At 53.5% G+C, this 26,974-nt stretch overlaps 5 protein-coding genes across 10 annotated transcripts in view; 3 read left to right on the top strand and 2 right to left on the bottom strand.

Annotated features, from left to right (window-relative positions):
* The first annotated feature begins 1,789 nt into the window (after positions 1–1,789).
* TLCD1 (TLC domain containing 1) lies at positions 1,790–3,969 on the top strand. Of its 2 annotated transcripts, XM_080827030.1 has the most exons (5): positions 1,802–2,148; positions 2,472–2,554; positions 2,647–2,729; positions 3,138–3,292; positions 3,463–3,880. In XM_080827030.1, exons 1-5 carry the CDS (start codon positions 1,955–1,957, stop codon positions 3,752–3,754), a joined length of 807 nt encoding a protein of 268 aa, XP_080683156.1. In that variant the 5' UTR covers positions 1,802–1,954; the 3' UTR covers positions 3,755–3,880. The 2 variants fall into 2 exon arrangements, with proteins under 2 accessions (XP_080683157.1, XP_080683156.1); XM_080827031.1 differs by having other exon boundaries at positions 1,790–2,148; positions 3,138–3,969.
* Positions 3,970–4,056: 87 nt separating this feature from the next.
* On the bottom strand, positions 4,057–9,159 carry RPL23A (ribosomal protein L23a; the record flags this gene model as incomplete). Of its 3 annotated transcripts, XM_080827034.1 has the most annotated exons (6): positions 8,647–9,159; positions 7,548–7,904; positions 6,746–6,929; positions 4,862–5,038; positions 4,321–4,390; positions 4,057–4,111 (listed from the first exon to the last, which is right to left on the bottom strand). In XM_080827034.1, the coding sequence occupies exons 2-6, from the start codon at positions 7,570–7,572 to the stop codon at positions 4,097–4,099; spliced, it is 471 nt and encodes a 156-aa protein (XP_080683160.1). In that variant the 5' UTR covers positions 7,573–7,904; positions 8,647–9,159. The 3 variants fall into 3 exon arrangements, with proteins under 3 accessions (XP_080683160.1, XP_080683161.1, XP_080683159.1); XM_080827035.1 differs by lacking the exon at positions 8,647–9,159 and having other exon boundaries at positions 7,548–8,242; XM_080827033.1 differs by lacking the exons at positions 4,057–4,111; positions 8,647–9,159 and having other exon boundaries at positions 4,234–4,390; positions 7,548–8,242.
* On the top strand, positions 8,967–13,480 carry RAB34 (RAB34, member RAS oncogene family). The gene is made up of 11 exons (XM_080827032.1): positions 8,967–9,016; positions 9,682–9,894; positions 10,103–10,194; positions 11,676–11,741; positions 11,849–11,950; positions 12,058–12,122; positions 12,232–12,283; positions 12,474–12,555; positions 12,642–12,732; positions 12,866–12,973; positions 13,062–13,480. Exons 2-11 carry the CDS (start codon positions 9,841–9,843, stop codon positions 13,127–13,129), a joined length of 780 nt encoding a protein of 259 aa, XP_080683158.1. The 5' UTR covers positions 8,967–9,016; positions 9,682–9,840; the 3' UTR covers positions 13,130–13,480.
* Positions 13,481–17,701: 4,221 nt separating this feature from the next.
* On the top strand, positions 17,702–25,063 carry PROCA1 (protein interacting with cyclin A1). 2 transcript variants are annotated; one of them, XM_080827027.1, is made up of 5 exons: positions 17,703–18,158; positions 22,189–22,275; positions 23,345–23,480; positions 23,762–23,920; positions 24,014–25,063. In XM_080827027.1, the coding sequence occupies exons 1-5, from the start codon at positions 18,071–18,073 to the stop codon at positions 24,681–24,683; spliced, it is 1,140 nt and encodes a 379-aa protein (XP_080683153.1). In that variant the 5' UTR covers positions 17,703–18,070; the 3' UTR covers positions 24,684–25,063. The 2 variants fall into 2 exon arrangements, with proteins under 2 accessions (XP_080683154.1, XP_080683153.1); XM_080827028.1 differs by lacking the exon at positions 23,762–23,920 and having other exon boundaries at positions 17,702–18,158.
* Positions 25,064–26,123: 1,060 nt separating this feature from the next.
* Positions 26,124–26,974, bottom strand: part of SUPT6H (SPT6 homolog, histone chaperone and transcription elongation factor) — a 33,452-nt gene continuing 32,601 nt past the window's right edge. For both annotated transcript variants that reach the window (XM_080825300.1, XM_080825301.1), the window contains one exon: positions 26,124–26,928. In XM_080825300.1, coding sequence (XP_080681426.1) covers positions 26,742–26,928 — 187 coding nt within the window. In that variant the 3' untranslated portion in view covers positions 26,124–26,741. The remainder of the gene's footprint in view (positions 26,929–26,974) is intronic.

Genomic DNA, 26,974 nt, shown 5'->3' on the forward strand with positions numbered 1-26,974 from the left:
TATTTCAGGAGAGAGCAGATTCTCATTGGCACGCAAATGATAAACTACCAAAACTACGAAGATGGTCAGCGTTCTCGGTTTGTGGGGCAGGGATCAGGGTTAGTTTCGTGTTTGCCTAGGGAGGGACCGGGGAAACCCCGAGCCGTGCACACTGATTCACCTAGGGAGAAGGAGACTCTAGGCTGTCCCAACAAGTGAGCATCGCCCTCGTCAGCACTCTCATCACACCCCTCCCTCCCCCGCAACTTTGCCGCCGGTAATCCGCCTTCAAGGCTCAACTGTAAGGAGAATCTCCTTGTGGGGAAGATGGGAGGGATGTGGACCACTATGTGAAAGCATCAGAGAGAGGAGGGAGAGCTGTTTGACCGGTGTGGGATCAAGGCTTCTGCCTAAACGAAAGGGGCTGGTTAGTATAATTGTCTAGGGTCTTGGCCGGAAGTGAGTTTAATTCCTGTTGTCTCCCTGTGCCTCCTGCTCTGTTCGAGCTCCATAAAAGCTAAGTTAAGGAGCAAGAGGTTGGTGATTAGCTAAGAGACAGCGTCCCTGTTTCTGACTGAGTGAGGAATGTGAAGAAAGGAGTGTTTATTTCTGTCCCGCCCCGGGCACCCCTGTGAGACTCAAACCTGTCCCCGTGGAAAGACCAGGAGAGGGGCCCCACGAGGGGCCCTCGGTGGCTGGCTCAGGCTGCTGTTGGCTGATGAACAAAGCTGCCCTGTGAGCAAGGGGAAGCGCAGAGGGGAAAAGCCGCACAACCCGGGACACTCGTGCCCTCACCTAGAAACCAGTCGGGCCGTGGTTGACCCAGGAGCCCCACAGGCGTTAATATGTAACATTGGAGCCAGCAAGGGAGGCAGAGCAAACACCCAAACCTCTTGGTCCCTGGGTCTCCGGCGCCTAAGACTTCTAGCTTTCCCTCCCTCTCGCAGCACCTCTTCCCTAGCCAACCCCCCCTTCCTACTTACCACCCCCTCCCCCAGCACTCGTTTTCAGCCTTTCCTCTGTTTGCACCTCACTTGCCTGGAGGCGGGAAGGGGATCCCGCGCCAAGGTGGGAATAGGCTGACACCTAGTGACCACGAGCTGCAACTGCTCCAGCCCACTGTCCTGAAGAGTAAGGGTCACCCCAGCAGCCCGGTCTTCCTCGTGCCAGCCTCCAGGGAGCCGGGAGAAGAGCCGGGATTGTCTAAAGGAGGACTGTGACAGCCGCTCGACCTCAGGAGCCCAAGAGCGGGCTGGGAAGAAGGGTGATGACTTAGTCGACCTCTCCTAGACACCGAGTCGATGCAGGGTGCCACAGATGCTGATAAACAGGTCCGTCTCTGGCCCAAAGAAGCTAAAGATCCGGTGAAAAAAACAGAATATGGGCGGAGACCATTATCGAGGCTCGGCTCGGACCCCTCCCCAGGACCAGGGCTTAAAGGACGCGGGTGTGTGACGGGCCCCGCCCCGCTCTGCCCAGAAAGGAGTTGAGGGCGGAGAGAGAGTTCTCTCAGTACCCGCCGAGGCGGGGGAGCCGGTAGCCCCGGGAAAAGTGGGGACGCAGGTTAATGAGGCCAAGCGACCGAGGCGGGACTCCGTCGGCCGTCGGGAGGCGCCAGCGAGGGGTGCCGCGGCGTCGCCGCCCCCCAGGACAGCCCCTTTTTCGCCCGAAGTCCGCGGAAGCCAGGCGGGGCCCAGAGGCCCCCGGGAAATGGGGCTCTGGCCCTCGGTGCAGCGGCGGCGCCGGAGGGGCGGGGGCAGGCGGGCGGGGCGGGGCGGGGCGGGGGCGGTGGCGGCTGGGGGCGGGGGCAGAGGCCGGCGGGGAGGGGACTGGAGGAGCGAGGGGCCTAGAGGGCTCCGCGAAAACTGTGTGAGGCTGGCGGCTGGCGTGCACTGGCCCGAGAGGAGCCCGGTTCGCGGAGCAGTCGGACGAGGCAGCTTAGGGGGCAGACAGACGGACGGCAGGGAGGGCCAGCATGCCCCCACTGCTGCACCCCGCCCTGCCGCTGCTCCTGGGCGCCACGCTGACCTTCCGGGCCCTCCGGCGCGCGCTCAGCCGCCTGCCCCTGCCGGAGCACGTGCGCGCCGACCCCCTGCGCACCTGGCGCTGGCACAACCTGCTGGTCTCCTTCGCCCACTCCATTGTGTCCGGGGTCTGGGCAGTGCTGTGGTGAGTGAAGGACTGGGGGAGTGAAGGTGGGTGGTTGGGGGATCCCACATTACTCTCCGCATCACCCTCTGGCGGGCTCAGGCCATGCAGTCTCACCTGATTGCCTCTTTGGAAAGCTCTCCAACTAGGAGCGGCAGAGGTCCCAGGGGAGGGGGAAAGCTCATCTGGGAACCGGGAGACACCTGGGTTTCAGCCAAGCCTTTCCACTTCCCACAAAGCCAGTAGCGCTAGCCCGGATCCCCCGGGGACTGGGAGGGGTAATGGGGGAGTAGAGGGTCCATGGGGATGCGGAGATGTTGAGAGCCTGCCTTCTTCCCTCCCAGTCTATGGCAGACCCCCGAGATGCTGGTGGAGATTGAGACGGCATGGTCGCTTTCTGGCTATCTGCTCGCTTGCTTCTCTGCAGGTAGGTCTTGCCCAGAAAATACTAAGTAGGTGCGGGGACAGGGAGCTTTTTGTTCAGTTCCTTTCATGACTTTTTTCCATACGACCCGCTAGGGTATTTCATCCACGACACGGTGGACATCGTGATTAGTCGTCAGACACGAGCTTCTTGGGAATACCTCGTTCATCACGTCATGGTAAATGAGAGGCAGGGGTTGGGGTGTAGGCCTGGTGCTAGCAACCTGGTCTCAGCCCTTTCTGAACCTGGGAGGTAAAAACCATCTTTCTTAACCCCATCTCCAACCAGTGTCAGCACACTGAAGGCTGGCAGTATCCGTGCCTTTGGTGAATTCACTTTTGAGGCCAGTAATCCATGGTCTTACCTATTACCTCCTTGAACAAATTAGAAACCCCACTCAGAGCCAGAATCTGTGGGCAGGGATCAAAATTTAATCATGTTGAATCCACCACAGACTATAACCCAGAAGGAAGTCAGTAAGAATGGATTTCCCAACCATTTATCTGGTAGCCTTGATACGCCCACCAACTTTCAGGAAAGCCATGGTATTTGGGTCCCCTAACACATTATCTCCCTTGTGTTCTAGGCCCTGGGTGCCTTCTTTGCAGGCATCTTCTGGAACAGTTTTGTCGGTGGGGGAGTCCTAACATTGCTGGTGGAGGTCAGCAACATATTCCTCACCATCCGCATGATGATGAAGATCAACAATGCCCAGCACCTCCTCCTGTACCGGGTCAACAAGTATGTCAACTTGGTCATGTACTTTCTCTTCCGCCTGGCCCCTCAGGCCTACCTCACCCACTTCTTCCTTCGTTATTTGGGCCAGAGGACCCTGGGCACCTTTCTGCTGGGTAACCTGCTCATGCTGGACATCATGATCCTCATCTACTTTTCCCGCCTCCTCCGCTCAGACTTCTGCCCTGGACGTGTCCCCAGCCAGCAACACAAAGACAAGTTTTTGACAGAGTGAGAGGCACAAAGCCTGCAACTTGTGGCAAGAGCAAACACAGCCAAGAACAGCCTCACCATTTAAGAGAATTAGCCCCAAGTCTGGGGCATCCTCTGAGGACAGGCTCTGCACCTACTATTGAAAATGCTAATGAAAGCTCTCCTCTGAAGTCCTTGTCCTTTCTTGGGCAAGGGGTGAGGGAAGTAGACAGACCGGTTGGACATGGTAGTTGGGTGCGGGGACAGGTGCTGTAAAAGCCAGCCAGTCCACACTGCCCTGAAGTGGATGCTAATGAGAACTCTGTATACTGGTTTCCTACAAAGCCCCTTCCAGATAAAGGGAGGGATTCTTGTTGGCCACCATCACGGGGTTAAGACAAATTTTCGTTGTCCGAAGCCCAATCTGGGTCACAAATACCTGAGCTCCCACTGCCAGGATTAACAAGTGTGGTGAGGTACTAAGGCAGAGTGTTCCAACAGGGTAAGTAGACCAAAATCGTAACCCTAGTATGGCCTCCCCAAAGCCCAGCCAACAAATCAACAGACAAACATGTATCATGAAAAATCTGTATTTAGATTTAGCCAGCTGGACTCAGTTTAGATGATCCCAATCTGAAAAACAAAAGGGGAGCTTTGTTACTGGGAGTTGAAATGTGAAGATTAAGCTGGAATGTCATGGTTAAAAAACAAAATGAGGTGAGGGTAGGGCCCATTAAGGATAGGAGTGCAGTGAGTTAAGCAGCGAAAGTCAGGTTTTGGTCACTAACAGACACCTCACTTAGACCCAGGTGATGGGTGAGTTCATAGCACAGATAGCTTACTTTGTTGGCAACATCCAAAGCATCATAGTCAGGGGCCAGTCGAACGTATGCCTTCTTCTCTCCATCAGGCCTAGGATAAAGGAAGTCTTAATTCCTCCCACCCTCACTGCCCCTAAGCCCTCCCTTTCCCCCCCTAGTCTTTCTAGCACATCAGTGGTTCCTTTGTTCATGTCATTCTTTCCCATACGGTGACTTTTCCATCATTTGCACAGGAGATTAGGGATGCCACCAAACCACAAATGAACCCACTTCCCCTTTCTGGGGGGAATATCACAGAACATCTTAAGACTAAGTCCAGGTTATCTGACATAAATTACGTCTTACTCTAGGGCCTACCTCTGACTAGAAGTGTAGGGATCAAGAAAACACCAACACCATACATTAAGTCCTAGAGGCAGGAGAGCTAATGTGTCCTCAAAAGCCCGTATTAGATACAAAAGACTAGAATTACAGCAGAAGCTGCTCATTCCTTAAGGCTTGCAAGCTGTGAAACCTACTTCTGACTCCATGCACGTTTCCTGGCTCCTGAGATCCTACTCACCTGATTAAGGTGTTGACCTTGGCTACATCAATGTCATAAAGCTTCTTCACAGCCTGTTTGATCTGGTGCTTGTTGGCCTTGACATCCACAATGAATACAAGTGTGTTGTTGTCTTCTATTTTCTTCATGGCTGACTCAGTAGTCAGGGGGAACTTGATGATGGCATAGTGATCAAGCCTTGGGAAGAAGCAAAATGGTGTCAGCTGGCCTGGGTCAAAGGGAAGGATAGGCCCTCTTTTAGAGCCCAACCCCCGAAGAGCCTAGGTGCATCAGACGATGAAGTAGCAATCATTTCTGTCAGACTTTGGTCGCTAAACAGTGTCATCATCTGCACCCTGAAACTTAGGGACCTGGGGGCAGAAACCTGTGCACTTTCTTCCCTTTGAAAGGCTTTAGAAATTTTTTTTATTAGAGAGAACGCACACAAGAGCAAGGTGAGGGGCAGAGGGAGAAGCAGGGAGACTGATGTGGGGCTTGATCCTGGGTCTCTGGGGATCATGACCTGAGTTGAACCTACTGGGCACAGGGTGCCCCCACTTGAAGGACTTTCATCCTTCAGGTTATTTAAGAATCATCTCTGAGTTCCAAACCCCCTTCATTCTTTGACTTCAACATTTTTTTTTTTTAAGATTTAAGAAAAAAATTTATTTGACAGAGATCACAAGTAGGCAGAGCAGGAGGCAGAGAGAGGAGGAAGCAGGCTCCCCGCTGAGCAGAGAGCCCAATGTGGGGCTTGATCGATCCCAGGACCCTGGGATCATGACCTGAGCCAAAGGCAGAGGCTTTAACCCACTGATCCACCCAGGCGCCCCCGCCCAGGCAAGGGGCGCCTGGGTGGCTCAATGGGTTAACCTCTGCCTCCGGCTCAGGTCGTGGTCTCAGGGTCCAGGGATTGATCCAGCCCCAGCCCCGTGTCAGGCTCTCTGCTCAGCAGGGAGCCTGCTTCCCCCCCCCTCTCTCTGCCTGCCTCTCTGCCTACTTGTGATCTCTGTCAAATAAATGAATAAAATCTAAAAAAAAAAAAAAAGAAAAAAAAAGCAGCAGCAGCACTGGGAGGTGACAGTTATTACTACTGCTTGAATCTGTGGCCCCCTAAGCTCAGTTTTATCATTAGTAGTGTGGCATCAAAACACTCAAGACCCTAAACTTTTTGCCCATTTCCCCGTTTTTTTGAGTGTAAAGACTTAAGACAGTAAATGAGAAGACCCCTTTATACACTGTTGCAGGTCTTCTCTTTCCAATACAGATTTTTTAACAGTGTCCTTATCAACCTAGAATCACCCCACACTGTCACCCTCAAGGGTTATTCCCTACAGGAATAGGTGCAATGAACAACTAAACGTGGAACTTAAAAAACAAACAACAACAACAACAAAAAACCCAGAAAACACAAAGTCCCACTATATACTCAAAGAAAGCAGAATTTAAAACACTGACCATATATAAAGCAACAATTAACCTAACAACCTTAATAATCATTGAGCCGTTTTAAACTGTTCCCGTCAATACTGTAAAAACGTCTCTTCTTGTTCTTTTTTTTTAAATATTTTATTTATTTATTTGACAGATCACAAGTAGGCATAGAGGCAGGCAGAGAGAGAAGGGAGGAAGCAGGCTCCCCGCTGAGGAGAGAGCCCGATGCGGGGCTCGATCCCAGGACGCTGGGATCATGACCTGAGCCGAAGGCAGCGGCTTTAACCCACTGAGCCACCCAGGCGCCCCTCTTCTTGTTCTTAAATCAGGCATTAACAATCTCTTCACACTCCCCTTAGAGACACACACTACGTACTAACATGTATTCCCGAAGCTGTGCTGTAGGTTTGGTAAATTTCCAAATTACAAGCGGCTACCCAACATCTTTCCAAGGGAAAGGGTAGTACTGACTTGTTTCTCCTGGGGGCGCTCTTTCGAGGGTATTTGGGCTGCCTTCGGAGACGCAGAGTCTTGGGTCGTCGGAACGTAGGTGATGTGCGGATCTTCTTTTTTTTGTGACTGTGGACGCCTTTCAGCACCGCTTTCTTGGCCTTCAAAGCCTTTGCTTTGGCTTCGGCTTTGGGAGGGGCAGGAGCTGAGAGAAAGAAGGAAAATGAGGGCACGGGATTCAGAAACCAGTCACTTCCGTACTCAAAACCCCTAGCGGGCGCTCCAGGCCACACGTGCATCAGTGGTTCCTTTGACGACATCACAAGTCTCAGGTTAAATTTTTCCATCATATGCACGATGCTGGGGCGAACTTAAGGGTAACTCCAGGAATACGACGAAGAAAAAAAGGAACTAGCAATGATCGAAAGGTTGATATCTGACAAGATGTGTTAGTGATTTTACCTACCTATATAGCTCTAACGCGGAAGGAAAAAAAAAAAAAAAGGAAACTAAGTTGAGGACTGTAATTCTTTACAGGTCTGGAGCCGTGGAGCTCCGTCCTGTGGATGCGTGTTGTTCCCCAAAGCCAACAGTCCGGCAGCCCCCGAGAGGTGGTGCCGGCCGGGCTTGCCTCCCCAACCTCTTCACAGAAGCCCAGCCCATGCGGCTGGGCTCACGCGCACCGCAGCGTGCCAGAATCCTAGAAGCGGCTCCGGAGCAGACACCGCAAGGCTTAGTTCAGCCATTGTCCTCCCGGTCGGTTCACTCCGAGGGGATCTCACGCCAGCTACCCGTAGTCACCCCCCCCAACTCCAGCACAAACCTTCCTTCTTAGCTTTCGGCGCCATCTTCGTAAAAGGGATTTCCAACTCTCGTTTCCAGGGGCTTATAGAGCAGAGTCTCACCGAAGACTCGCGATGCTTTTTATTTAAAGCTGATTGGATAATCTGTAGCGCGGCGCCCTCTGGGAATGGTAGTTAGGTTTAAGTTCCTCGGGAGAGTGATTAAGCATGCGCCACCTCTTCCCTCAAAAGAGTGTAAAGCTTCTTGGGGGTTGTAGTTTTTTTGTAGACACGTGTTTATTTGTTGCGGCTGTTGGATCTGGATGGTGTAGCCATTGTCTGGTCCTGAGCGCTTTCCCATCTTGAGGAAAGAGTACTGCAGGTCCAGGAGATAGTCACTGAAAACAGGACGGAGTATAATTAGGTTGACTCGGGGAGGGTGAAGCAAAGTTCTAGAATGTTGGAGCAGAAATTGTGTGGTCCAGGGGCGCCTAGGTGGCTTAGTCAGTTAAGCGGCTGTTTTCGGATCAGATCATAATCTCGGGGTCCTTGGAGAGAGCCCTGCATCCGGCTCCCTCCTCAGCGGGAAGCCTGCTTTTCCCTCTCCTTCTGCCTCTCGCCCCACTTTCCCCTCTCCTTCTGCCTCTCGCCCCCCTCTCTCTCAAAACAAACAAAAAAGAACTTTAAGAATCTGTCTGGTCCAAGTCCCTCTAACAACTTCTACTCTTCTTTACCTGTGACAGATTTCGTGCGTTTTCCCGCACTTGAAACTACCAATATTCCAAACACCCTGGGTACAGATTTCTCTAGGGCTCCCTAGTTCTTGCGAATTTCATTCAGTCTACTCCCTTTAATTAGTCTTCCTTTCCCTGCTCCAGCCATATCTGCATCCTCAAATTCAGTTCCCGACACAGAACAAGTTTTAATAAAGCTTAGGTTTGCTTCTCTGAAGGTCTGTTTCTGTCCCACCTCCACCCTGCCCGTTTTCTTCCTTCCCTCTTCAGAACCAGATCTCCCGTTTGACGGTGAGAATTATTGTATACTACACTCCTCCTCTACCCTGCAGAACTGCGAAATGGAAAAATTGTCCTTGATTCCAATGGGATCAGACAGAACGCGGGTACCAGAGCGGCGACCTACCCAAAGGGCGAAGTTTCAGGTCCACTTAACCCTTCTTTAGACGAGGGAGGCAGGTTGGTCTTTGGCCTCCCACCCCTCAGTCTACACGGGAGACTTGAAGGAAAACACCCCAGAATTTGGACGTCTCTTTCCTCGGTTTGCATCCCGTTCCGACCCTGGCATCCCTGTCTGCTTCCCCCCACCCCACCCCCATCCCGGGCAGAAAGGCGAGCGGGGGCAGACTCTATGAGTCACGTCCTGGGCCTGGAGTTGAGGAGGGAAGCGCCGCCTCTCCTTGGGCCCCTTCTCTCCTCCTTTCCCCTCCCCGCCGTTCCTGGCCCAGCCAGATACTGCGTAGCAATCACCGATTCTCCATCACCAATTTGAGCGGGTAAGGGTCCCCTTGGAGCCGGAGGCCGGCCCAGAGGCGCAGCGGAGAGCGACCTGGGGGATTTCGATCTGGGCGGGTTCCAGCCTGGTTGGAGGCGGTCCTGATGCCCTTGAGCGGTCTGGCAGGGTACCCAGAGCTGGGACAGCGCGGTGGGGAGGAGAGGAGGGGGAGGCTGGGACAGGCTGCAAGGCCGGGAGCTGCCGGGAGAGGGGCAGGGGGCGGCCCTTCTCCAGGAATTTCCGGGGATCATGTTACAGCGCTCGCGGAGGGAGAGCGGAGTGGGACGCCGGGCCCTGCGGCGGACTGGGCCCCTGGCCCCCTCTTCCAGCAGTCCGCAGGCCTTGCAGCGCCATCCCTGCCCACACTGACCCCGTGCGGCGGGGCCGCTCCGCGCCCCCTGGCAGCTGTTATGGTAGGGCAGCCTCAACCCCGAGTTGTCGTCGGGTCACCGCGGCCCCGAGTCATTGTAGGAACTATCCGGCCCCGAGTTATTGTGGGGTCTGCGCGGGCCCGGCCCCCCACCGACGGGACTTCCCGCCCCCATTTGGCGGCGGAGGAGTCACCCCGCCCCCGAGTCGTCGTCGGGACGCCCCGGGCACGGGTGATTGTGTGTTCGCCCCGGCCCCGGATGATCGTCTCATCCCCGTGGCCCGCCGTGGTCGTAGCGTCCCCGAGGCCGCGGGCTCCCGTAGGCTCCCCGTGGCCCAGAGTTATAGTCGGGACACCCCGGTCGCGGGTGATTGTCGGGTCTCCACGGGCCCGGGTCGCTGGGGCAGATCAGGTCCCCGCGCCTTCTCGGGGCTCCCCGCAAGGTCGCAGGCGAGATGAACATTCTGGCTCCGGTGCGGAGGGACCGCGTCCTGGCGGAGCTGCCCCAGGTAGGCGCCAGGGCCACGTCGGGCTTCTGGCTGCGATGGGGTGTGGGCGGGGAGGAGGCGGCACCAGTTCAGTTAGAGGCCTGGGCCCAGCCCTGCGGCCCAGCGAGGTCTGCTGCTTCTGGGTGGTCCCCTACCCCCGCCCAGGGCAGCTTGGCTGCGGGACGTGGGCCAGGAGTGGGTGAGTCCCGTTCTCTTCTATCCCTCTCAGTGCCTGAGGAAGGAGGCCGCTTTGCACGTGCACAAAGACTTCCACCCCCGCGTCATCTGCGCCTGCCAGGAGCACCGGACAGGCACCGTGGGGTGAGTTAGACACCCTTAACAAAGAAAGGAAGTCTCAGTCAAAGCTAGGGTACACAAGCACCCCCCCCCTCCGGGGGGGGTCCATTTCAGCCTCTACCAGCTGTTTGGTAATTCCCCCTTTTTTATACCAATGTGTTCTCCCTTTTCTTCCCAGCAAGGATATGATGAATCCTTTGAAATGGGGTGGGGTAGAGAGGTGGCCCTTCACTTCTTCACACAAAGAAGGTGTCCAACAGGAGAGGGTGGTCCCCAGGTCAGCTTCCCACATTCCATACATTTGAGCCCCAGGACAGAGGGCTGTGCCTATAGGGATGTGTCCCATTATGGGTAAAAGAAGGTAATCCTGATAAAATTTGTGGGCGGGTCAGTAATTGAGCATTTACTGTGTGCCAGGCAGTGTGTTCATTTCTATTATTATCTTTTATTAAATGAAAAACACCATCCGTTTTTTACTTTACCTATTTGTTTTACCTAACATCATCTGATTTCATGGGGTGCCTGGGTGGCACAATGGGTTAAGTGATTGCCTTTGGTTCAGGTTATGATCCCGGGGTCCTGGGATTGAGCCCCACATCGAGCCCCTGCCCTCTCTCTCTTTCTCTGTGTCAAATAAATAAGTAAAATCTTTATTTATTTTTAAAAATATTTTATTTATTTATTTAATATATATAGACAGAGCACAGCGGGGGAGCAGCAGGCAGAGGGAGAGAGAAAAGCAGGCTCACCCCAAGCAGGGAGCCTGATGCGGTGCTGGATCCCAGGGCCCTGGTATCATGACCTGGGCCAAAGGCAGAGGCTTAACGACTGAGGCACCCAGACACCCCAATAAAATCTTTAAAAAGGGGGGGCACTTAAGAAAAAAGATGTATCGGGGCACCTGGGTGGCTCAGTGGGTTAAAGCCTCTGCCTTCGGCTCAGGTCATGATCTCAGGGTCCTGGGATCGAGCCCCACATCGGGATCTCTGCTCAGCAGGGAGCCTGCTTCCCTTCCTCCCTCTTTGCCTGCCTCTCTGCCTACTTGTGATCTCTGTCTGTCAAATAAATAATAAAAAAAAAAAAAAAAAAAGAAAAAAGATGTATCCTGATTTCAGAAATGTTAAAATGTATGTGGGGGAGTGAAGGGGAGGATATATAGGACATTTATCTCAGGATATAGGACATTAATCTCATTATAACCTTCACAACAACCCTATAGAATATATACTAAATCTTCACCTAACAAGTGTTGAAACTGAGGCTCAGGGAAGCTAAGTAACTCGTCCCAAGTCACACAGCTGGTCAATGGAAGAACTGGGATTCACATTCATGGCTTTCTGATGCTGAAGCACAAAACTCTTCTGCAAGCATATGTGTCCAGGCCTCCTGTCCATGGTAACCTCAACCTTGGTGCAGCTACCTTTATGGACTTAGTAGGGAACATTGAGACACCCTAGGTTGGAAGACTTAGTGCTCACTCCTCCTGCCCGCTTTGTGTCCTGCAGATTTAAGATCTCCAAAGTCATTGTGGTGGGGGACCTGTCAGTGGGGAAGACTTGTCTCATCAACAGGTAAGAAGGTGCTCTCGTTGAGCTGGATTGGGCTGGGCTGGGCAGGGTTCGGCCAGACCTAGCCACGTGGGCTGGGCTCAGGGCCAGAGCATCCCGTGCTCCCTCAGGTTCTGCAAAGACACTTTTGATAAGAATTACAAGGCCACCATTGGAGTGGACTTTGAGATGGAACGATTTGAGGTGTTGGGCATCCCCTTCAGTCTGCAGCTGTGAGTGCTACCTCCATACATTCCAGCCATTCTTTCCCCCAGCACCTGAACCCCATCTCACGCCCCCTTCCCATATACCTGTGTTGTACCCCCCTCCTTCCTCCCAGCTGGGATACTGCTGGACAGGAGAGGTTCAAGTGCATTGCATCAACCTATTACCGAGGAGCTCAAGGTAAGGGCCTCGGTGAAGTGGGGCAGGTGGGGGTTCCTGGTGTCTAAGCTAGGGCTGGGGGGTTGGGGAAATGAGCTAGTAATGTCTGCTGTTTTTGCCACTTTTCCAGCCATTATCATTGTCTTCAACCTGAATGATGTGGCCTCCTTGGAACATACCAAGTATGTGGGGATGCTGAACTGTACTGGTGGCTCCGGGAAGAGAGGGCATAGAAAATAGGGGTGGTCAGGGGCATTAGTAGGGAAGGAGAAGAATGCATCGAGGACCAGAGAGAAGGCGGTGAGCCTGTGAGTGTCAGCAAGAGGAGCTTCTCCAGCTCACCCGTCCTTGGTTGTCTACCCTCTGTGGCAGACAGTGGCTAGCCGATGCCCTCAAGGAGAACGACCCGTCCAGTGTGCTGCTCTTCCTTGTGGGTTCCAAGAAGGACTTGAGTGTGAGTGTGTCCTGGGGAAGGGGCGGCTACCAGCTCGGGGATGGGACCCCGTCCCCCCTTGCCATCTGACTCCGACCTTCCCTTAGACTCCCGCTCAGTATGTGCTGATGGAGAAAGACGCACTCAAGGTGGCCCAAGAGATGAAGGCTGAGTACTGGGCAGTCTCATCTCTCACTGGTGAGTCAGAGGCTTTGGGTCTTCTGCTGTGGTGCTCCTGTCTACCTGGCCTCTCCCTCCTGTCCCTTGGGCCATACCCAGGGACCCGAGCGCCTGGAACGGCCTCTGAATGCCCATCTGCTCCATGTGTCAGGTGAAAATGTCCGGGAATTCTTCTTCCGTGTGGCGGCACTGACCTTTGAGGCCAACGTGCTGGCTGAGCTAGAGAAATCAGGGGCCCGGCGCATTGGGGATGTTGTCCGTGAGTGCCTGCCTGCCTGGCTAGGGGGTGGCAGAGAGTATGGGGCACTTCTGATCCCCGCTTCATGTATTTCCCGCCCTTCTTGAAGGCATCCACAGTGATGACAGCAACCTCTACCTAACTGCCAGCAAGAAGAAGCCCACGTGTTGCCCGTGAGCGGTAAGGGGACTGTCCAGCACCTGCCCAGCCCTGGGGCACTGTGCCACCTTGACTCCCCTAGAGCTCAATCCTGGACATTTGCACTGATTGTTTTTCCAGACCAAAGAGCTGCCTCTTGATGGCAGTACCCCTGGAGGGGTAACAGGGACCATGCTAATTGCTCCCTGCCCTGGGCACCATGCCAAAGACTAGATGTCCCCCTCCTCTGGGGGCTCTCCAGGGTGCCCAGCAGTGGGGAGGTAATCCCTGCTGCTTTTGCTTAGCCTGCTGGGCCCTTTGGAGTAGGAGGATGCTTAATGATCCCAGCCTCACACTGTGCCTTATGCATTAAAATCTCTGTTTTTAGCAGTTTGGGGACTGGAGTCCTTTGTTGGGAATGAGGGATGTGGAATGGGCAGGGCTGGATGGCTATCCTGGGACTCAAGCTTCCTGCTGGATTCTGGCTGTCCCACTCGCACTGGTTGGCTTTGAGAGCGCTTTTCTTTGGTTCCTTATCTCCAACTGTGTCCCCCTACTTGGTGTTTATTCCTCAATTTCTACCACTGGATAATTTTTTTTTTTCACTCCCTTCTCACCTTCTCTTTAAAAAAAAATACTTCACCGAGGGGAACACAGTAAGAAGTGATTGAGTTTTGGATGCTCTTTGGGTTGACCAGAAGGCCCAGGGCGGTGTGGGTTTGTCTCTTACTCAGAAGATGTGCTATGTAGGGATGCCTGTGTGGCTCAGTTGGTTCAGTGTCTGCCTTCGGCTCAGGTCTTGATTCCCAGGGTCGTGGGATTGAGTCCCACTTCGGGCCACCTTGGTTGATGGGAAGCCTGCTTCTCCCTCTGCCTGTTGCTCCCCCTGCTTGTTTTTGCTTGCTCTCTCACTCTCCCTCTGACAAATAAATAAATAAAATCTTAAAAAAAAAAAGAAAAAGATGTGCTAATATCTATCTAACATTATTAGTGACATAAGCATAAATTTATGAGTAGTGTCTTTTTATATTTTAAAACCTGATTAAAACAAACAAACAGCATAGGGGCACCTGGCCGGCTCACTTGGTAGAGCCTGTGACTGTTGATCTCAGTTCAAACTCCATGTTCCATGTTAGGCCTAGAGCTTACTTAAAATAAGAAAAAAAAAAAAAAAGGGGCACCTGGGTGGCTCAGGGGGTTAAGGCCTCTGCCTTCGGCTCAGGTCATGATCCCAGGGTCCTGGGGTCGAGCCCCGCGTCGGGCTCTCTGCTTGGCGGGGAGCCTGCTTCCTCCTCCCTCTCTCTCTGCCTGCCTCTCTGCCTAATTGTGATCTGTCAAATAAATAAATAAAATCTTAAAAAAAAAAAAAAAAGAAAAAAAAAAAGAAGAGATAAAAACAGCATACTTTTTTCCTTTTTTTTTTTCTTTTTCTTTTTTTCCTTTTCAAAAAGAAAAAGAATGCTCTGAGTCAGGAGGTTCTCCATCTGAGTTCTCACTGTCATCTTCAATCACTTCTCACTGTGTTCTCAGAGTATTTATTTATTTATTTATTTTTCTTTTTTCTTTTCTTTTTTTTTTTTTAAGATTATTTTATTTATTTGAGAGAGAACGCAGAGTGAGTGAGAGAGAACAGGAGTTGCGGGGGGAGGATGGGCAGAGGGAAAGAGAGAAGCAGGTTCCCTGAGCAGGCTTCCTGCTGAGCAGGGAGCCGGAGGCCGGACTCGATCCCAGGACCCAGGGATCATGACCTGAGCTGAAGGCTTAACCAACTGAGCCACACAGATGCCCCTATTTATTTATTTATTTATTTAAATACCCCCCCTTTTTTTTTTTTAAAGATTTTTATTTATTTATTTGACAGACAGAGATTACAGGTAGACAGAGAGGCAGGCAGAGAGAGGAAGGGAAGCAGGCTCCCCGCTGAGCAGAGAGCCCGATGCGGGGCTTGATCCCAGGACCCTGGAATCATGACCCGAGCCGAAGGCAGAGGCTTTAACCCACTGAGCCACCTAGGCGCCCCTATTTATTTATTTTTTGAAGATTTATCCATTTAATTTAGAGATAGAGAGAGTGAGTACGCACTCACAAGCAGTTAGAGGGGCAGAGGGAGAGGGAGAAGCAGACTTCTCACTGAGCAGGGAGCCCAGCTGGGGCTCCATTCTGGAACCCTGAGATCATGACCTGAGCTAAAATCAAGAGTCAGATACTCAACCAACTGAGCCACCCAGGCACTCCAAAAAGAAGTATTTCTTAAAGGGAAGGCAGGAAGAGGATGAAAAAAAGAAAACAATTATCCAATGGTAAAAATTTGGGAATAGGCACCAAGTAGGAGGATACAGTTGGGGCTAAGGAACCAAAGGAAAGAGCTCTCAGACTCCCGAGCAAATCACTTATCCTCTGTGCCTCGGTTTCCTCATGCTAATAATACTGATGAGGGGGGCGCCTGGGTGGCTCAGTGGGTTGAGCCTCTGCCTTCGACTTGGGTCATGATTCCAGGGTCCTGGGATCGAGCCCTGCATCGGGCTCTCTGTTCGGCGGCGAGCCTGCTTCCCTTCCTCTCTTTTTGCCTGCCTCTCTGCCTACTTGTGATCTCTTTCTGTCAAATAAATAAATAAAATCTTAAAAAAAAATACTGATGAGGTTTCATGGATGAAATAAGGTAAAGCGCCAACACACATGGCAAGAGCTCAAAAACCTCATCTACTATAACTAATTGGAGGGAAGAGTGGCGAGGAACCTGCTCCCTGTTGACATCTGACCCAGAGTCAGATGGGCTGGGAGTATCTCAGACATTCAGCCCAACAGTGGTGGGACACACGTGGCCTCAGGTGTCATCCGGAGAGGCCATGGAGGGCCAAGATTAGAACACAGGTCCGGGCTCCCAGTCAGCGAGTGCTCTGTCCATTCCATGCCTGGTACCATTCTCACCCAGCTACTCTGTCCTGAAAGGTTTGGCTTTTCTGCATACTCCTCCCCACTGGCTTCTCCCTTCCTGCTGTTCCTAGAGTTGTCGAGAACTAAGGTGGGAAGGGGAGTCTGGCTAGTGACCCTATCTGCTCAGATTCCTGGGTCTGGAGCAAGGTGAAGGCTGGGATCACGCAGAGAGAGCGGCAGCAGCAGGAGAGACCCTGGATGACTGGAGAAAACGGTTTAAAACCATCCTCTCCCCTTTATTCCATCTGTTGAGGCATATCCTGGCTTAGGAGCCTGGTGCCAAGAGAATTGGAGCGAAGTGAGGTGTGGAGTGTGGGTGGTACGGCTCTAACACTTTTTCACACTCTCTGGGATTGTTTTTTCCGTATCTCTTCCCTCACAGGACTGTGCGCCTCACCCCTCCTCTTGTACAGAGCCTGTAACTCAGTGTGTGTGTGAGCTGCTGTGGAATGTTTGTGCTGCAGGGGTGGTGGTTGGGGTGGGGATCGGGGGTTGTAGTTTGGTTTTCTGGGTGATACCTGTGAGGAGCATGTGCCTGTGTGCATATTGTATCAGTCCATGTGTGAGGAGTAGATTTTTTATGTAGGCAACGGGTGTGATTGATGCACGTGCCATGTATATGCTGTATCTAAGGGTGTCAGGGGTGTGTGTAGTAGGTTACTATGAATGCAGCTGGCCCTGCTTCCCCTCATAGCAAGCCTATGGAGACACATGCTGTTGCCCAAGTGAAGTAAGATAAAGCACTACCATACATAGAAGAGCTCAAAAACCTTAATTATTATTTAAAAAAAAATTTTTACTTAGGGGCGCCTGGGTGGCTCAGTGGGTTAAAGCCTCTGCCTTCCGCTCGGGTCATGATCTCAGGGTCCTGGGATCGAGCCCCGCATCGGGCTCTCTGCTTAGCAGAGGGCCTGTTTCCCCCTCTCTCCCTGCCTGCCTCTCTGCCTCCTTGTGATTTCTCTGTCAAATAAATAAATAAAATCTTAAAAAAAAAAAAAAAGATTTTACTTATTTGAGAGAGGGAATACAAGCAGGGGGAGTGGGAGAGGGAGAAGCAGGCTTCCGCTGGTTCAGGAAGCCCGAAGGCGGGGCTCCATCCCTGGGATCATGACCTGGAATCATGACCAGAGCGGAAGACAGATGCTTAACGACTGAGCCACCCAGGAGCCCCTCGAAAATCTTAATTATTTTAATAACTGTTTGGGGTATGAGTAACCTGAGGTCTTGGCTCTATGTTGACATCTTTATTGGGCAGTGTTGTCTCCGGGACAGGGTGCCTGTTGTGGGGGCGCGGGTGCAAGGAGGGAACGCGGTGGGGAGGGGGCCCTGAGTATGGGCGCCACGAGGGGTTGGGAGCCGACAGCAAGTCCTCATCTTAAGAACTGGGCCTTGTGCTCCTGTGGAGGCGCGTGAGGGCAGAAAGAGAAAACGCAAAAAAAGAAAAGAAAAAAAAAACGAACGCGAGCGAGCCGGAGACCGCCTTACTCCAGAGCGAGAAGGAGCAGGGAGAAGCCGGGTTGGCTGCGGGGAGGCGGGGGGGGGCGCTCCAGGGCCGCGTGCCGCTGGGTTCCGACGGCTTGGGAGGGGCTGGATTGCGGCGGAAGCTTGAGGTTGAGAGAATGCCTGGGGTGGGGCTAAGAACGGGGATGGGTGGGGGCGGGGCTAAAGTCTGGGGGTAGGACTAAGAGCTGGGAGTAGGTCTGGAGAGGAACTAGGGATGGGACTGAGGGCTGGGCCTGAGCGGCCGAGCTAAGGTTTAGGCCTGAGAGAAAGAGGTGGTACGAAGGCTAAAGGTGGCACAAAGAGGGGCTTGGAAGGAGCTGGAAGGCCCCGGATGAAGAGCGCGGCTGAAGCTTAGATTTGGGCTAAGACAACACAGAGCCAGGGGAGGGTGGAGGGAGGGATTGGGCAAGCATGAGGCGGAGTTAAGGGCTGGATTGGGGCGAAGCTGAGATTGGGGTTTACGGCTGGCTCGACCAAGCTGAGGTTCAGGATTGGACTTCTGCGAGGAAGAGTCTTGTAGAGACGAGAACTGGGCTGAGAGCGATGTGGGTCAGGACGACACTGAGGATTGAAAGGTGGACTAAGGAAAAGACTGAGGACAATGCCAGCATCTGGGATGAGAGCAGCACTGGTAAAGGGGGCGGGGCAGGAGTTTGGGGGTGGGTTTTGGCCTCCCCAGGCGTGGCACCAAGGAGGGTTTAGAACTGGGAAGAGCTGGCGAAGGAGGCGGGGCCATGGGCTGGGCTGGGGCGGAGTTAGGGCCTGGGGGCGGGCTCACGCCGAGCCGTGGACCAATGATTGAGGACTGGGGTCCTGAGGCCCTGGAGAGTCGGGCTGGAGCCAGAGCTGCCAACCCAACCCCCAGTTTGTAGGGATGGAAGGCGTTGCGGTGCTGCCTCCGGAGGCCCGGCTGCCGCCTAAGAAATGCGGGCCCTGGCTGGAGCGCCTGCTCCAGCACCCACCCTGTCGCCAGGCTGGGACGGGGGGTTCCATTGACTCTGAGGGGAGGAAGGAGTCTGGAGGTTCCTCGCGTGACATCACAATCACCACCAGATGTGGGCGGGGCCAGAGGGGCATTTCCCAGGAGACGCGTGCACACCGCACTGTCTAGCTCCCTCCTTCTCCCTACTTCCCCTCCTTTCTCCCTTTCCCCTCCCTTCCTCCCCCATTCAGCTGCTTGGGTGCCCAACCTGGAACCCCGCCACCTGCGCCACAAGGGCGGGGGGAGCTCCTCGGCCTTCAGAACTGGGAGGATTCTGTACCAATGAGCCTTACCTGTGAGTTTTGAGTTAGGCCCCTGCGCCTGGTTGAATGCCCCTCCCAAGAAAAAGACCACAAGCTACCCTCTTCCTTTCAAGCTATCACTCTCCTCATTTCATTATGAAGTTCGCCCTGTGTCCTGCCACAGTTACTTCTGCTGATGGAGCGCTGGACTGCTGCTCCAGTAGGAGCTCTCCTTCTGTCTGTGAAACTAGAGAGCAGGTTGCCTTCCTTGCATCTGAGGAGAGTTACTAAACCCCACCCCTTGACAAACAGAGTTATGACTGTTAGGGCTTCTTGGGGGTTTGGGAAGAGTTAATCAGTGGAATCTGTCTACAAGCCGCCTTCACTGTTACTCTGGAGAGAGCAAGAACATTGGAATCAGATAAAGCAGAGTTTGAATCCTCACCCTTAGGCTTCAGGCTGGATCTGGGAGGTGGTGAAGTCAGGATTGAGTCAAACCAGAGGATGAAGAATTGGCTGTGTTGGAGCTGAAAAGCAGGTGCCATAAAAGCAGTGACAGCTAGCAGGATGGGCTTTGGATAGGAACCCCAAGTAGACAGGGCTGAAGGAGCCCAGGTCATACAAGGCCAAGAAGATTGGGTTAACTCCAACCCCTACCATCTACTAACTTGTGTCTTTGGACAGATTTTTTATCCTGAGTCTCTGAGTCCCCATTGATAGAATGGATTGTGTTGAGGATTTTGAATCAAAGGCATATTTTAAAAGCCCAGTACAGTGCCTAACGTTGGGGAGATGCTCATCCTGGGTCAATTCTTTTTCTCTAGAAAAATCCCCCGCTTTGAACCCTGGGCAGAATTTCCCAACGCTGTAGTTTCTTTGTGGTTCCAATAGGGGGTTTATTTTATTCTACTCATGTAGTCATTCAATCCACCAACATTTGCTGGGCACTTTTCATGTCCCAGGACTTGCAGATACAGAGGCAGTTCAAATATGGGCCTTGTCTCATGTTGCCATAGAGTAAGTACATGAAGTGCCATGGCAGGGTAAAGGGGCACAAGACATGTGTGACCATTTCTACTTGGGTGAATAGCATTGTTCTTTCCAAGATGAACAGGTATTTCTGGGGAGGGAGAGGCAGGAGAGAAGGAATGGAGAAGAGAGGGGTGGGAGAAAGGTGGGAGAAACTTATAACTGAGGAAGGAACCAGGGCCTGGGTCTGGGATGGGGGGTCAGTTATGTCATGATAAGGAGTTTCACTTCATCCTGAAGGCAATGGATGGCTATTGAACAGGAGGAACATGGTGGATAAGTTGGTATTCTAGAAAATTCAGTTTGGCTGCACTGTGAAGACTGCATGAGAGTAGTGAAACAGATGGCAAGGAGGCCATCCAGGAGGCTCCTGCAGCGGTTTTAGAGATAATGGAAGTCTGAACCAAGATAGAGGCAGATGGGGGGGGACAGATAGGCATGGCAAGACTTGGTCATCAAGTTGATGTAGAGGTGAAGGAAAGAACAATCCCTAGGTTTCTAGATGAAGTGTCTGTTCCTCTCTGAAATGGAAGAGATAAGAGGAGATGGTTTATTGGGGGTAAGGAGAAGATGAAAGGCTTGTGTGGGACATGCTGGTCTAAGATGTTCTGGAGAAGTCCAAGAGGATATTAACTATGTGCTCAGGAAAGCTGTCTGGGTTGGAGACCCTGATTTATGTCTTTTTTTTTTTTTTTTTGGTGGATGTTGAAACCACGTAAGTGGATGACATTATCCAAGAGAAGGCTGTAGAGTCTTTGAGAAGGAGGCCAAACATAGAACCCTGGTCTTCACCAATTTTAGGGGGACAGCAGAGGAAAAGGAAACCACAAAGAAGTCAGGAAAGAATGAAACAGCTAGTCAGAGAAGGAAAGCAGGTGAGAGGAGAGAGGTCTGTCATGGGAGTCAACAGAACAGTTTGCAGGAGAAAAGAGATTGATTGGCCAACAGTGTTGGGTGAGATGAGATGAAAAGAAGGCCACTGGGTTAAATTATTAGGAGATTGTTGGCGGGGGGAGGGGGGGCACCTGGCTGGCGCAGTTGGTAGAGCCTTGGACTCAATCTTGGGCTTGTGAGTTTGAGCTCCACGTTGGACATAGAGATTACTTAAAAAAAATAATTAAAATCTTTAAAAAAATAAAAAGGAAATCGTTGCCTGGGCTCTTTTGATAGAAGGGTCCAGTAGCTGCCATGTTGTATGTGGCTGGCATGGAAGAGAGGTGGACTCTGAGCTCACTGAAGATATGGACTGGGCCTCCTTCACAGGTGCCTCCTGAAGCTAGTATGTCTGTTAGAGGAAGGAGTGAATGATATGGACTGAAAAGGAAGCGAGGTGGAATATGTAGTGGTAGAGGGAGAAACAGGGTTTATAGAGTGTTTTGTTTAAAGATATTCATTGCCTGTTGAAGAAAAACCACAACAGGGGCGCCTGGGTGGCTTAGTGGGTTAAAGCCTCTGCCTTCGGTTCAGGTCATGATCTCAGGGTCCTGGGATCGAGCCCCACATCGGGCTCTCTGCTCAGCGGGGAGCCTGCTTCCTCCCCTCTCTCTGCCTGCCTCTCTGCCTACTTGTGATCTCTGTCTGTCAAATAAATAAATAAATCTTAAAAAAAAAAAAAAAAAAGAAAAACCACAACAGTGAAGAGGGAGGAGGTAAAAATTTCTGGCTGGGACCTAGAATTCAGTAGCTTTGGGCAGGAGGACAGCGGAGGGATACTTCCCCAGGCTGGAGGAGAGAGGCTAAGGGTGGGAGGGGCCTGGGGTAATGCTGGTGCAATGAGCTCAGAGGAACAGCACCAGGGTGGGAACCTCCAGGAAGGTGCTGGAATTTTCATTCATTCATTCCTTCCATACATTTTGAGTACTTACTAAGCTGTGGAAAATAGAAGGAGATGACCAGGACCTGGCAGTCAGCTCAAGGGACAGGACTCAGCTCTGATGACCCAAAGGGGAAAGCTCATTGCGGGAAGGCAACCCGGTGGTCGTTGATGGTGGTGGGGTCTCAGCCCAGGGAGGGACCGTCTGACCAGTCTCCCTACACCCCGGGAATTCCTGGAATTGTCCCTCCTTGCCTCGGCTCTGGCTCATTCCTATTCATCACTCCAGACTCCACTCCTGCCATGCTTCTTCCAGAAAGTCTTCCTCATCACCCGCCCGCAACACTGGCGCTCTTGTTCTCTGCTTCCACAGGCCTTCTTCCCACCACCTCCCTCCCCATCAGGGTCTGTGTCATGCGGCTGCCTTGAACTGTTCATCCTCTGTGTCCCTCTCCTCACCTTGAGAACAGGCACTGTTGGGTTGTTTTGGAAATTTCCGCATCTCCAGGGCGCAGGTGGAGCTTGTCAGGGAATGGCTGAGGCATGAAGGGCATGGGGAGGGGGCTGCGGCTGCTGCCACTCTGTGCTCTCTCAGATGTAAACAGGTTACCTGGCTGGGAGAGAGGACATCTGCTGGCTGGTGTGCCCTCTAGCACTGATGCATCTACCTTCTCCTCTGAAGGTGGGTCCAGGGAATCTCTGGGCCCCGGGGTTCCCCATCCATCTCACTTGAGAGAACAGACACCTGGTGGCACGCAGGAGGGAGGGAAGTGTTTGGTCCTGAACGGGTTACCCCGCCATCCCCTACTCCTGCCAGGCCGGGAGGGCCCATACCCCATTCCCCAAGGCCACAATTACTCCTGTCTTCAGCCGTGCATCTTAAGGTGCACGGATTTCTTTGACATATATGAACTGAGCCCTCTCGACAATCCTGCAAAATACATATTACTGCCATCCCCATTTTATGGATAAGGAAATGAAGTCTCAGAGAAGTCACGTGCTCTGGGATGCCCAGCTAGTGACAGAGCCGAGACTTGGACTCAGGCCTGTCTGATGTGCCACTCTGCTGCCCCTTGCTCCCAGTTCAGCAGTGCTGAAGAAGGTAGAGGTGTTGGTGACCCAAGGTCCAGCCTCACATGCCTTATTCCCCCCGGGGTAGAAAGGGGTCATGGGAGAAGCAAAAAAGGAGGCCACCAAGTGGGTCAGGGGTATATGGGGGACCCGGGGCCCTCACAGCCTTGGGGGGAGAAGGGAAGGGGGGAGGAAGGTGGGCAAATCTCATACCAAGCTGCTGTCCCCTCATCTCTCAAGTACTTTTAAGGCCACTTGCACCAACACACCCCCAGCCTGGGTTACCTCCCTGGGGGTGGCCAGTGAGAGGTCCTGTCCCAGTTCCACCTTCACAGAGGCTGGGTAAAGGCTCAGTCCTCCTGGCCTGTCTGGGGGGAGAGGGGTAAGCTAGCCATAGCACCCCATACCAGGCTGGAACTCATCAGGGCCAGCTCATGTCTTCTTCCACGTGTGGGAGGAGCTGGAGTCCAAGGGGGGACCTGCAAGAAGGTGCCTTTTTCTCTCTGTCCTGGTACATGAGACCTTGGGCACGTGGAGTCACTTCATAGGCTCACCTTTTAGCTAGCGGCTTGAGGGAGAGCCGTTGGTGGACTGGAGCCTTCGGCAGGGTCCGAGGGGAGGCGGTGGGGGTGTGCTGCTGTCGCCACCCCTGTGTGACCCAGACCCCACCACCCCCTCAGGTGAATTCAAAGACCCGGACAGGTGCTGCTGGAAACACAAGCAGTGCACTGGGCATGTCATCCACCCTTTCCCCTCGGACTATGGCCACCACAACCTGCACCTGCACTCCATCAGCCACTGCGACTGCGAGTCTAGGTAAGGGCCCTCCTCCTTGGGAGACGCCCCAGTTCAGGGGAGACTCCTGGGCGCAGCTAGGCCCACCATTGCCCTGTGGTTCGCCCCTCAGCTTTGACCCAGCACTGGCTAGCCTCACCGCAGCTTTGTAAACCTGGCTCTGCTCTGGAGCCACAGGGAGGAGGTCTTTCGGCAGCCTGGGCCAAGCCGGGAGGAAGCCAGCTGTCCCTCAGGCTTCTGGCTCTGGGTCCCCGGGGGAGTCACAGAGGCATGGGAGCCAGGCTGAGTCCTCTGTGTGGCAGGCTGAAGGACTGCTCAGAGAAGACAAATAGCGACAACTCCCGAGATGTGGGCCCAACCTGCTCCCGAGAGGAGGGTCCAACATGTTTCAACATCATCCAGTCCCCTTGCTTTGAGCTCATCCCAGAGGAGGAGTGTGTGGAGCGGTTCTGGTATGGCTGGTGAGTGCCGGCAGGCTGACAGGGGCGGCACGAAGGGGCACGGGTCCCCCACTCTCTGTCAATCTTCTCTCCTCCTGTCCCCTTCCCTCCCAGGTGCAAAAGCTATAGACCTGTCTCTGTGGCAGTGATCCACCATCCCATCCACCATGACTATGTGGCAGATGACCTGAATGAAGAGGAGGAGGAGGAAGAGGAGGAGGAGGAAGAAAGCAAGCCTCCCATTCCCACCCAGGTGGGGCCTGCCACCACCGCCCCCGCTGACACAGGCCTGGGCAACGTCACAACTACCCCGGACTCGGCAGCTCCCATCACTATCTGGCGCTCTGAGAGCCCCACAGGGAAGTCCCAGGGCAACAAGGTGATCAAGAAGGTAAAGAAGAAAAAAGAAAAGGAGAAAGACAAGGAAGAGGAGCTGGATGAGAAGCCAAAGCCAAAGAAAAAAGTCAAGAAGGGCAAGTTGATGAAGAAGAAAAGCCCGGTTAAATCGGAATCTTCACCTCCGGACTTGAGCCGATCAATAAGCCCGAGAGAGCTCACCAGGATGTCAGAGTCCAGCCCAGACAGCCGGGAAGACCTGGAAAGTGAGGACAGTTACAATGACCCCCGGCGGGAGGAGCCCTCCAGTGACGGTATTGTGGAGTCTTCGTCACCCAGGAAGAGAGAGAAGAACACGGTCCAGACTAAGAAAGCTGGGGCGAAGACCTCACCAGTCAAGAAGGTCAAGAGGAAATCTCCCCCAGGATCCAACCCCAATCTCAGTTGAGGCCAGGGCATCCAGTGTGAAGAATAAATGCAATCAAGCCTGTAGCTGACCCCCGAGGCTCTTCTCTCTCCCTCCAACCCGTCCCTGTCCGGGCAAGGAGGGGCGGGCTCTGCGCGTAGCTGGAGCTAAGGGGCCAGGGGGCTGCAGGGGTTTTTGAAGGGTAATGTGTCTCTCAGGAGGAAATCCGTGGGAACATAGGCGGGAGGCCGTGCAGCCTGTTTATCTGTAACATCGTAGGCTCGGGGCAGGAGAGGAGCACATCGGGGTGGGGCGGGAAGAAGGCTGCCCATCTCCCAGGAGACTGATCTGTGTGAAATCTGCTCGGCGGACAGGCAGTGCTGTCTGTAGTGATACCCCTAATAAATCGAACCTTTTAACCCACTCTGTGCCACTGTGCCTGGCCTTTCCCTCCTCTAAGTGGCCCTTAGAAAGACACATGCTGGTGGCACCAAAGGGAACATCATCTTCCAGGCTGGTGTGTCCCTGCTCCTGCTAGGCCCTTCCAGACCTTTGTGCTGAAGGGAATGGAACTGAGTTCTTGGCAGAAGACCAGCCTTTCCCTCCCAGCTCTTGCCAAAAGCCAAAGAGATCTTGAACGATGGGATAAAGTCGAGATGGGAAGCTCATCAAGTTTGGGCAGTAATGACCTTTTCTGAGTTCTCTGCTGAGCCCCAAGCAGAGAAAAAGGAGGGGGTAAAGGCTCACTTTCTCAGCACCAACTTGCAAAGCTGTGAGACGAGGCCCTTCTTAAGAAACATGGAACACTAGGAGTCTAGAACACAAAGAGGCAGTGGGGCTGGGGGAAAGGGCCAGGGCCAGGGGCTGGCTGGACCAAGCTGGTAAGAGGGGGACTGGCCTCCCCTGCAACAGCCCGGCACTTCCTTTTCCAGGGCGTGTGTGGGAGCAGGCAAGCACGGGGCCCATCCTCGGCTGACGTGCCTGTGTAGAGGTACTGTACTATCACAGACCAAGGCCCAGCTGGCAAAAAGAGTGGGGGAAGAGGTAGAGGGGCTCGAGAAACTGAAACTTACTCACGGCCCTTCTTCACTACGCCAGAGGCGGCTTGTGGACCCAGTAGATGGAGTGGCTGCCTGCCAGTGTAGTAACAGCAGCTAATGGGTCCTAGGGCCTTACGAGGTCCAAGGCCCTGGGCTGAGCGCTCACACATCCTCTCAGTGCTGGCAGCTGCCCTAACGAGGCAGGTAGCAATTACTCCACTTTATAGAGATGATGGCTGACTCAGAGCCAACAGGCCCAGGGCTGGAAAGTAGAGCAGGGATGTGATCCCAGGTAGTCAGATATAGACGCTGCTTGCTGTTCTGAGTCAGTCTCTCTGATGGCCTGGGAGGAGTCACGGGGGGGAGCCCCCAGAGCTCCACACACTGCTTCGAAAGCCACCCTTCAAGCGCCGGAGTGTTGGAGAGAGAGACTTTGCCAAGTGCTCTGTAGAAACACTGTTTATTCAAATGACAGGCAGGAAGCGGAGGCAGCAGCAGGTGGGTGAAGGCGGCCAGGCGGGGGCGGGGCAGGTTAGCACTGCTCCCCCACATTCCCTGCAATTCTGCTTTGCTAGCCACCCAGGCTGTCGGCATCAGGGTCAGAAATACTTTTCCTCCTCTCCCTCCTGCCCCAAACTGAATAAATAGCATTCCTCTCCCTGCAAGAGCTGGGGGAGACTCATGTGCTGAGCTTGGTGCCCCAGGGTCACAGCCCAGAGTCAGATGAGGGCAGAAGCTCAAAATGGCTTGTAGGGAGTAGAATACAAAACTGTTCCACTCTCATTCTTGTCTTCCTCTTCTTCCTCCCCACCACACTCCCCTCCCAGCCTGGTCCCGGGACAGGTGGTCGGTGAGGGCCTGGAGTGGGGCACTGCTGCCTAGCGTGCACTGGGCTCAAATTCGTGAGGCCATCCAGCTTGTCACCCATCCAGGCTGACCACCAATGAGAATGTCAATTCACGCCACTTTATGGACAGTAAAGGAGGGGCAGGGAGTGAGGCAATGGGCAGCTGGGCCTCTCCCAGCCTCAGAGGTAACCAGAGTCCTAGGAGAAGGCCCCCTACCGATCCATCTCATCCAGGAGCGGGGTGGCATCGCCGGCAATGGACATGGGGGTGCTTTCGATCATGGGGCTGGGAGAGGGTCGAGGTGTCAGCCGCTGCTTCTGTTTCCGCCTCTCGGCTTCCTTCTCCTGTAGCCACTGCTCTGCCATCTTCCCCCAGTCGATGGCGGCATGGCTGTTGGACCTGGGAGTGGGAAAAAGGGGCATCTGAGATCAGGACTCTCCCGGAG

This window comes from Martes martes (assembly GCF_963455335.1).
Source record: "Martes martes genome assembly, chromosome: 16".
Taxonomy (NCBI): Eukaryota; Metazoa; Chordata; class Mammalia; order Carnivora; family Mustelidae; genus Martes; species Martes martes.

Bases quoted from the DNA above. Each gene is read 5' to 3' on its own strand.
- TLCD1 (XM_080827030.1), top strand. From the start codon at position 1,955: ATGCCCCCACTGCTGCACCCCGCCCTGCCGCTGCTCCTGGGCGCCACG. The intron at 2,555-2,646 runs GTAGGTCTTGCC...ACGACCCGCTAG, and splicing joins GCTCGCTTGCTTCTCTGCAG to GGTATTTCATCCACGACACG. The intron at 2,730-3,137 runs GTAAATGAGAGG...CTTGTGTTCTAG, and splicing joins ACCTCGTTCATCACGTCATG to GCCCTGGGTGCCTTCTTTGC.
- RAB34 (XM_080827032.1), top strand. From the start codon at position 9,841: ATGAACATTCTGGCTCCGGTGCGGAGGGACCGCGTCCTGGCGGAGCTG. The intron at 12,123-12,231 runs GTAAGGGCCTCG...CCACTTTTCCAG, and splicing joins CTATTACCGAGGAGCTCAAG to CCATTATCATTGTCTTCAAC. The intron at 12,556-12,641 runs GTGAGTGTGTCC...ACCTTCCCTTAG, and splicing joins GTTCCAAGAAGGACTTGAGT to ACTCCCGCTCAGTATGTGCT.
- PROCA1 (XM_080827027.1), top strand. From the start codon at position 18,071: ATGTGGGTCAGGACGACACTGAGGATTGAAAGGTGGACTAAGGAAAAG. The intron at 18,159-22,188 runs GTAAAGGGGGCG...GTGCTCTCTCAG, and splicing joins CTGGGATGAGAGCAGCACTG to ATGTAAACAGGTTACCTGGC. The intron at 22,276-23,344 runs GTGGGTCCAGGG...CCACCCCCTCAG, and splicing joins ATCTACCTTCTCCTCTGAAG to GTGAATTCAAAGACCCGGAC.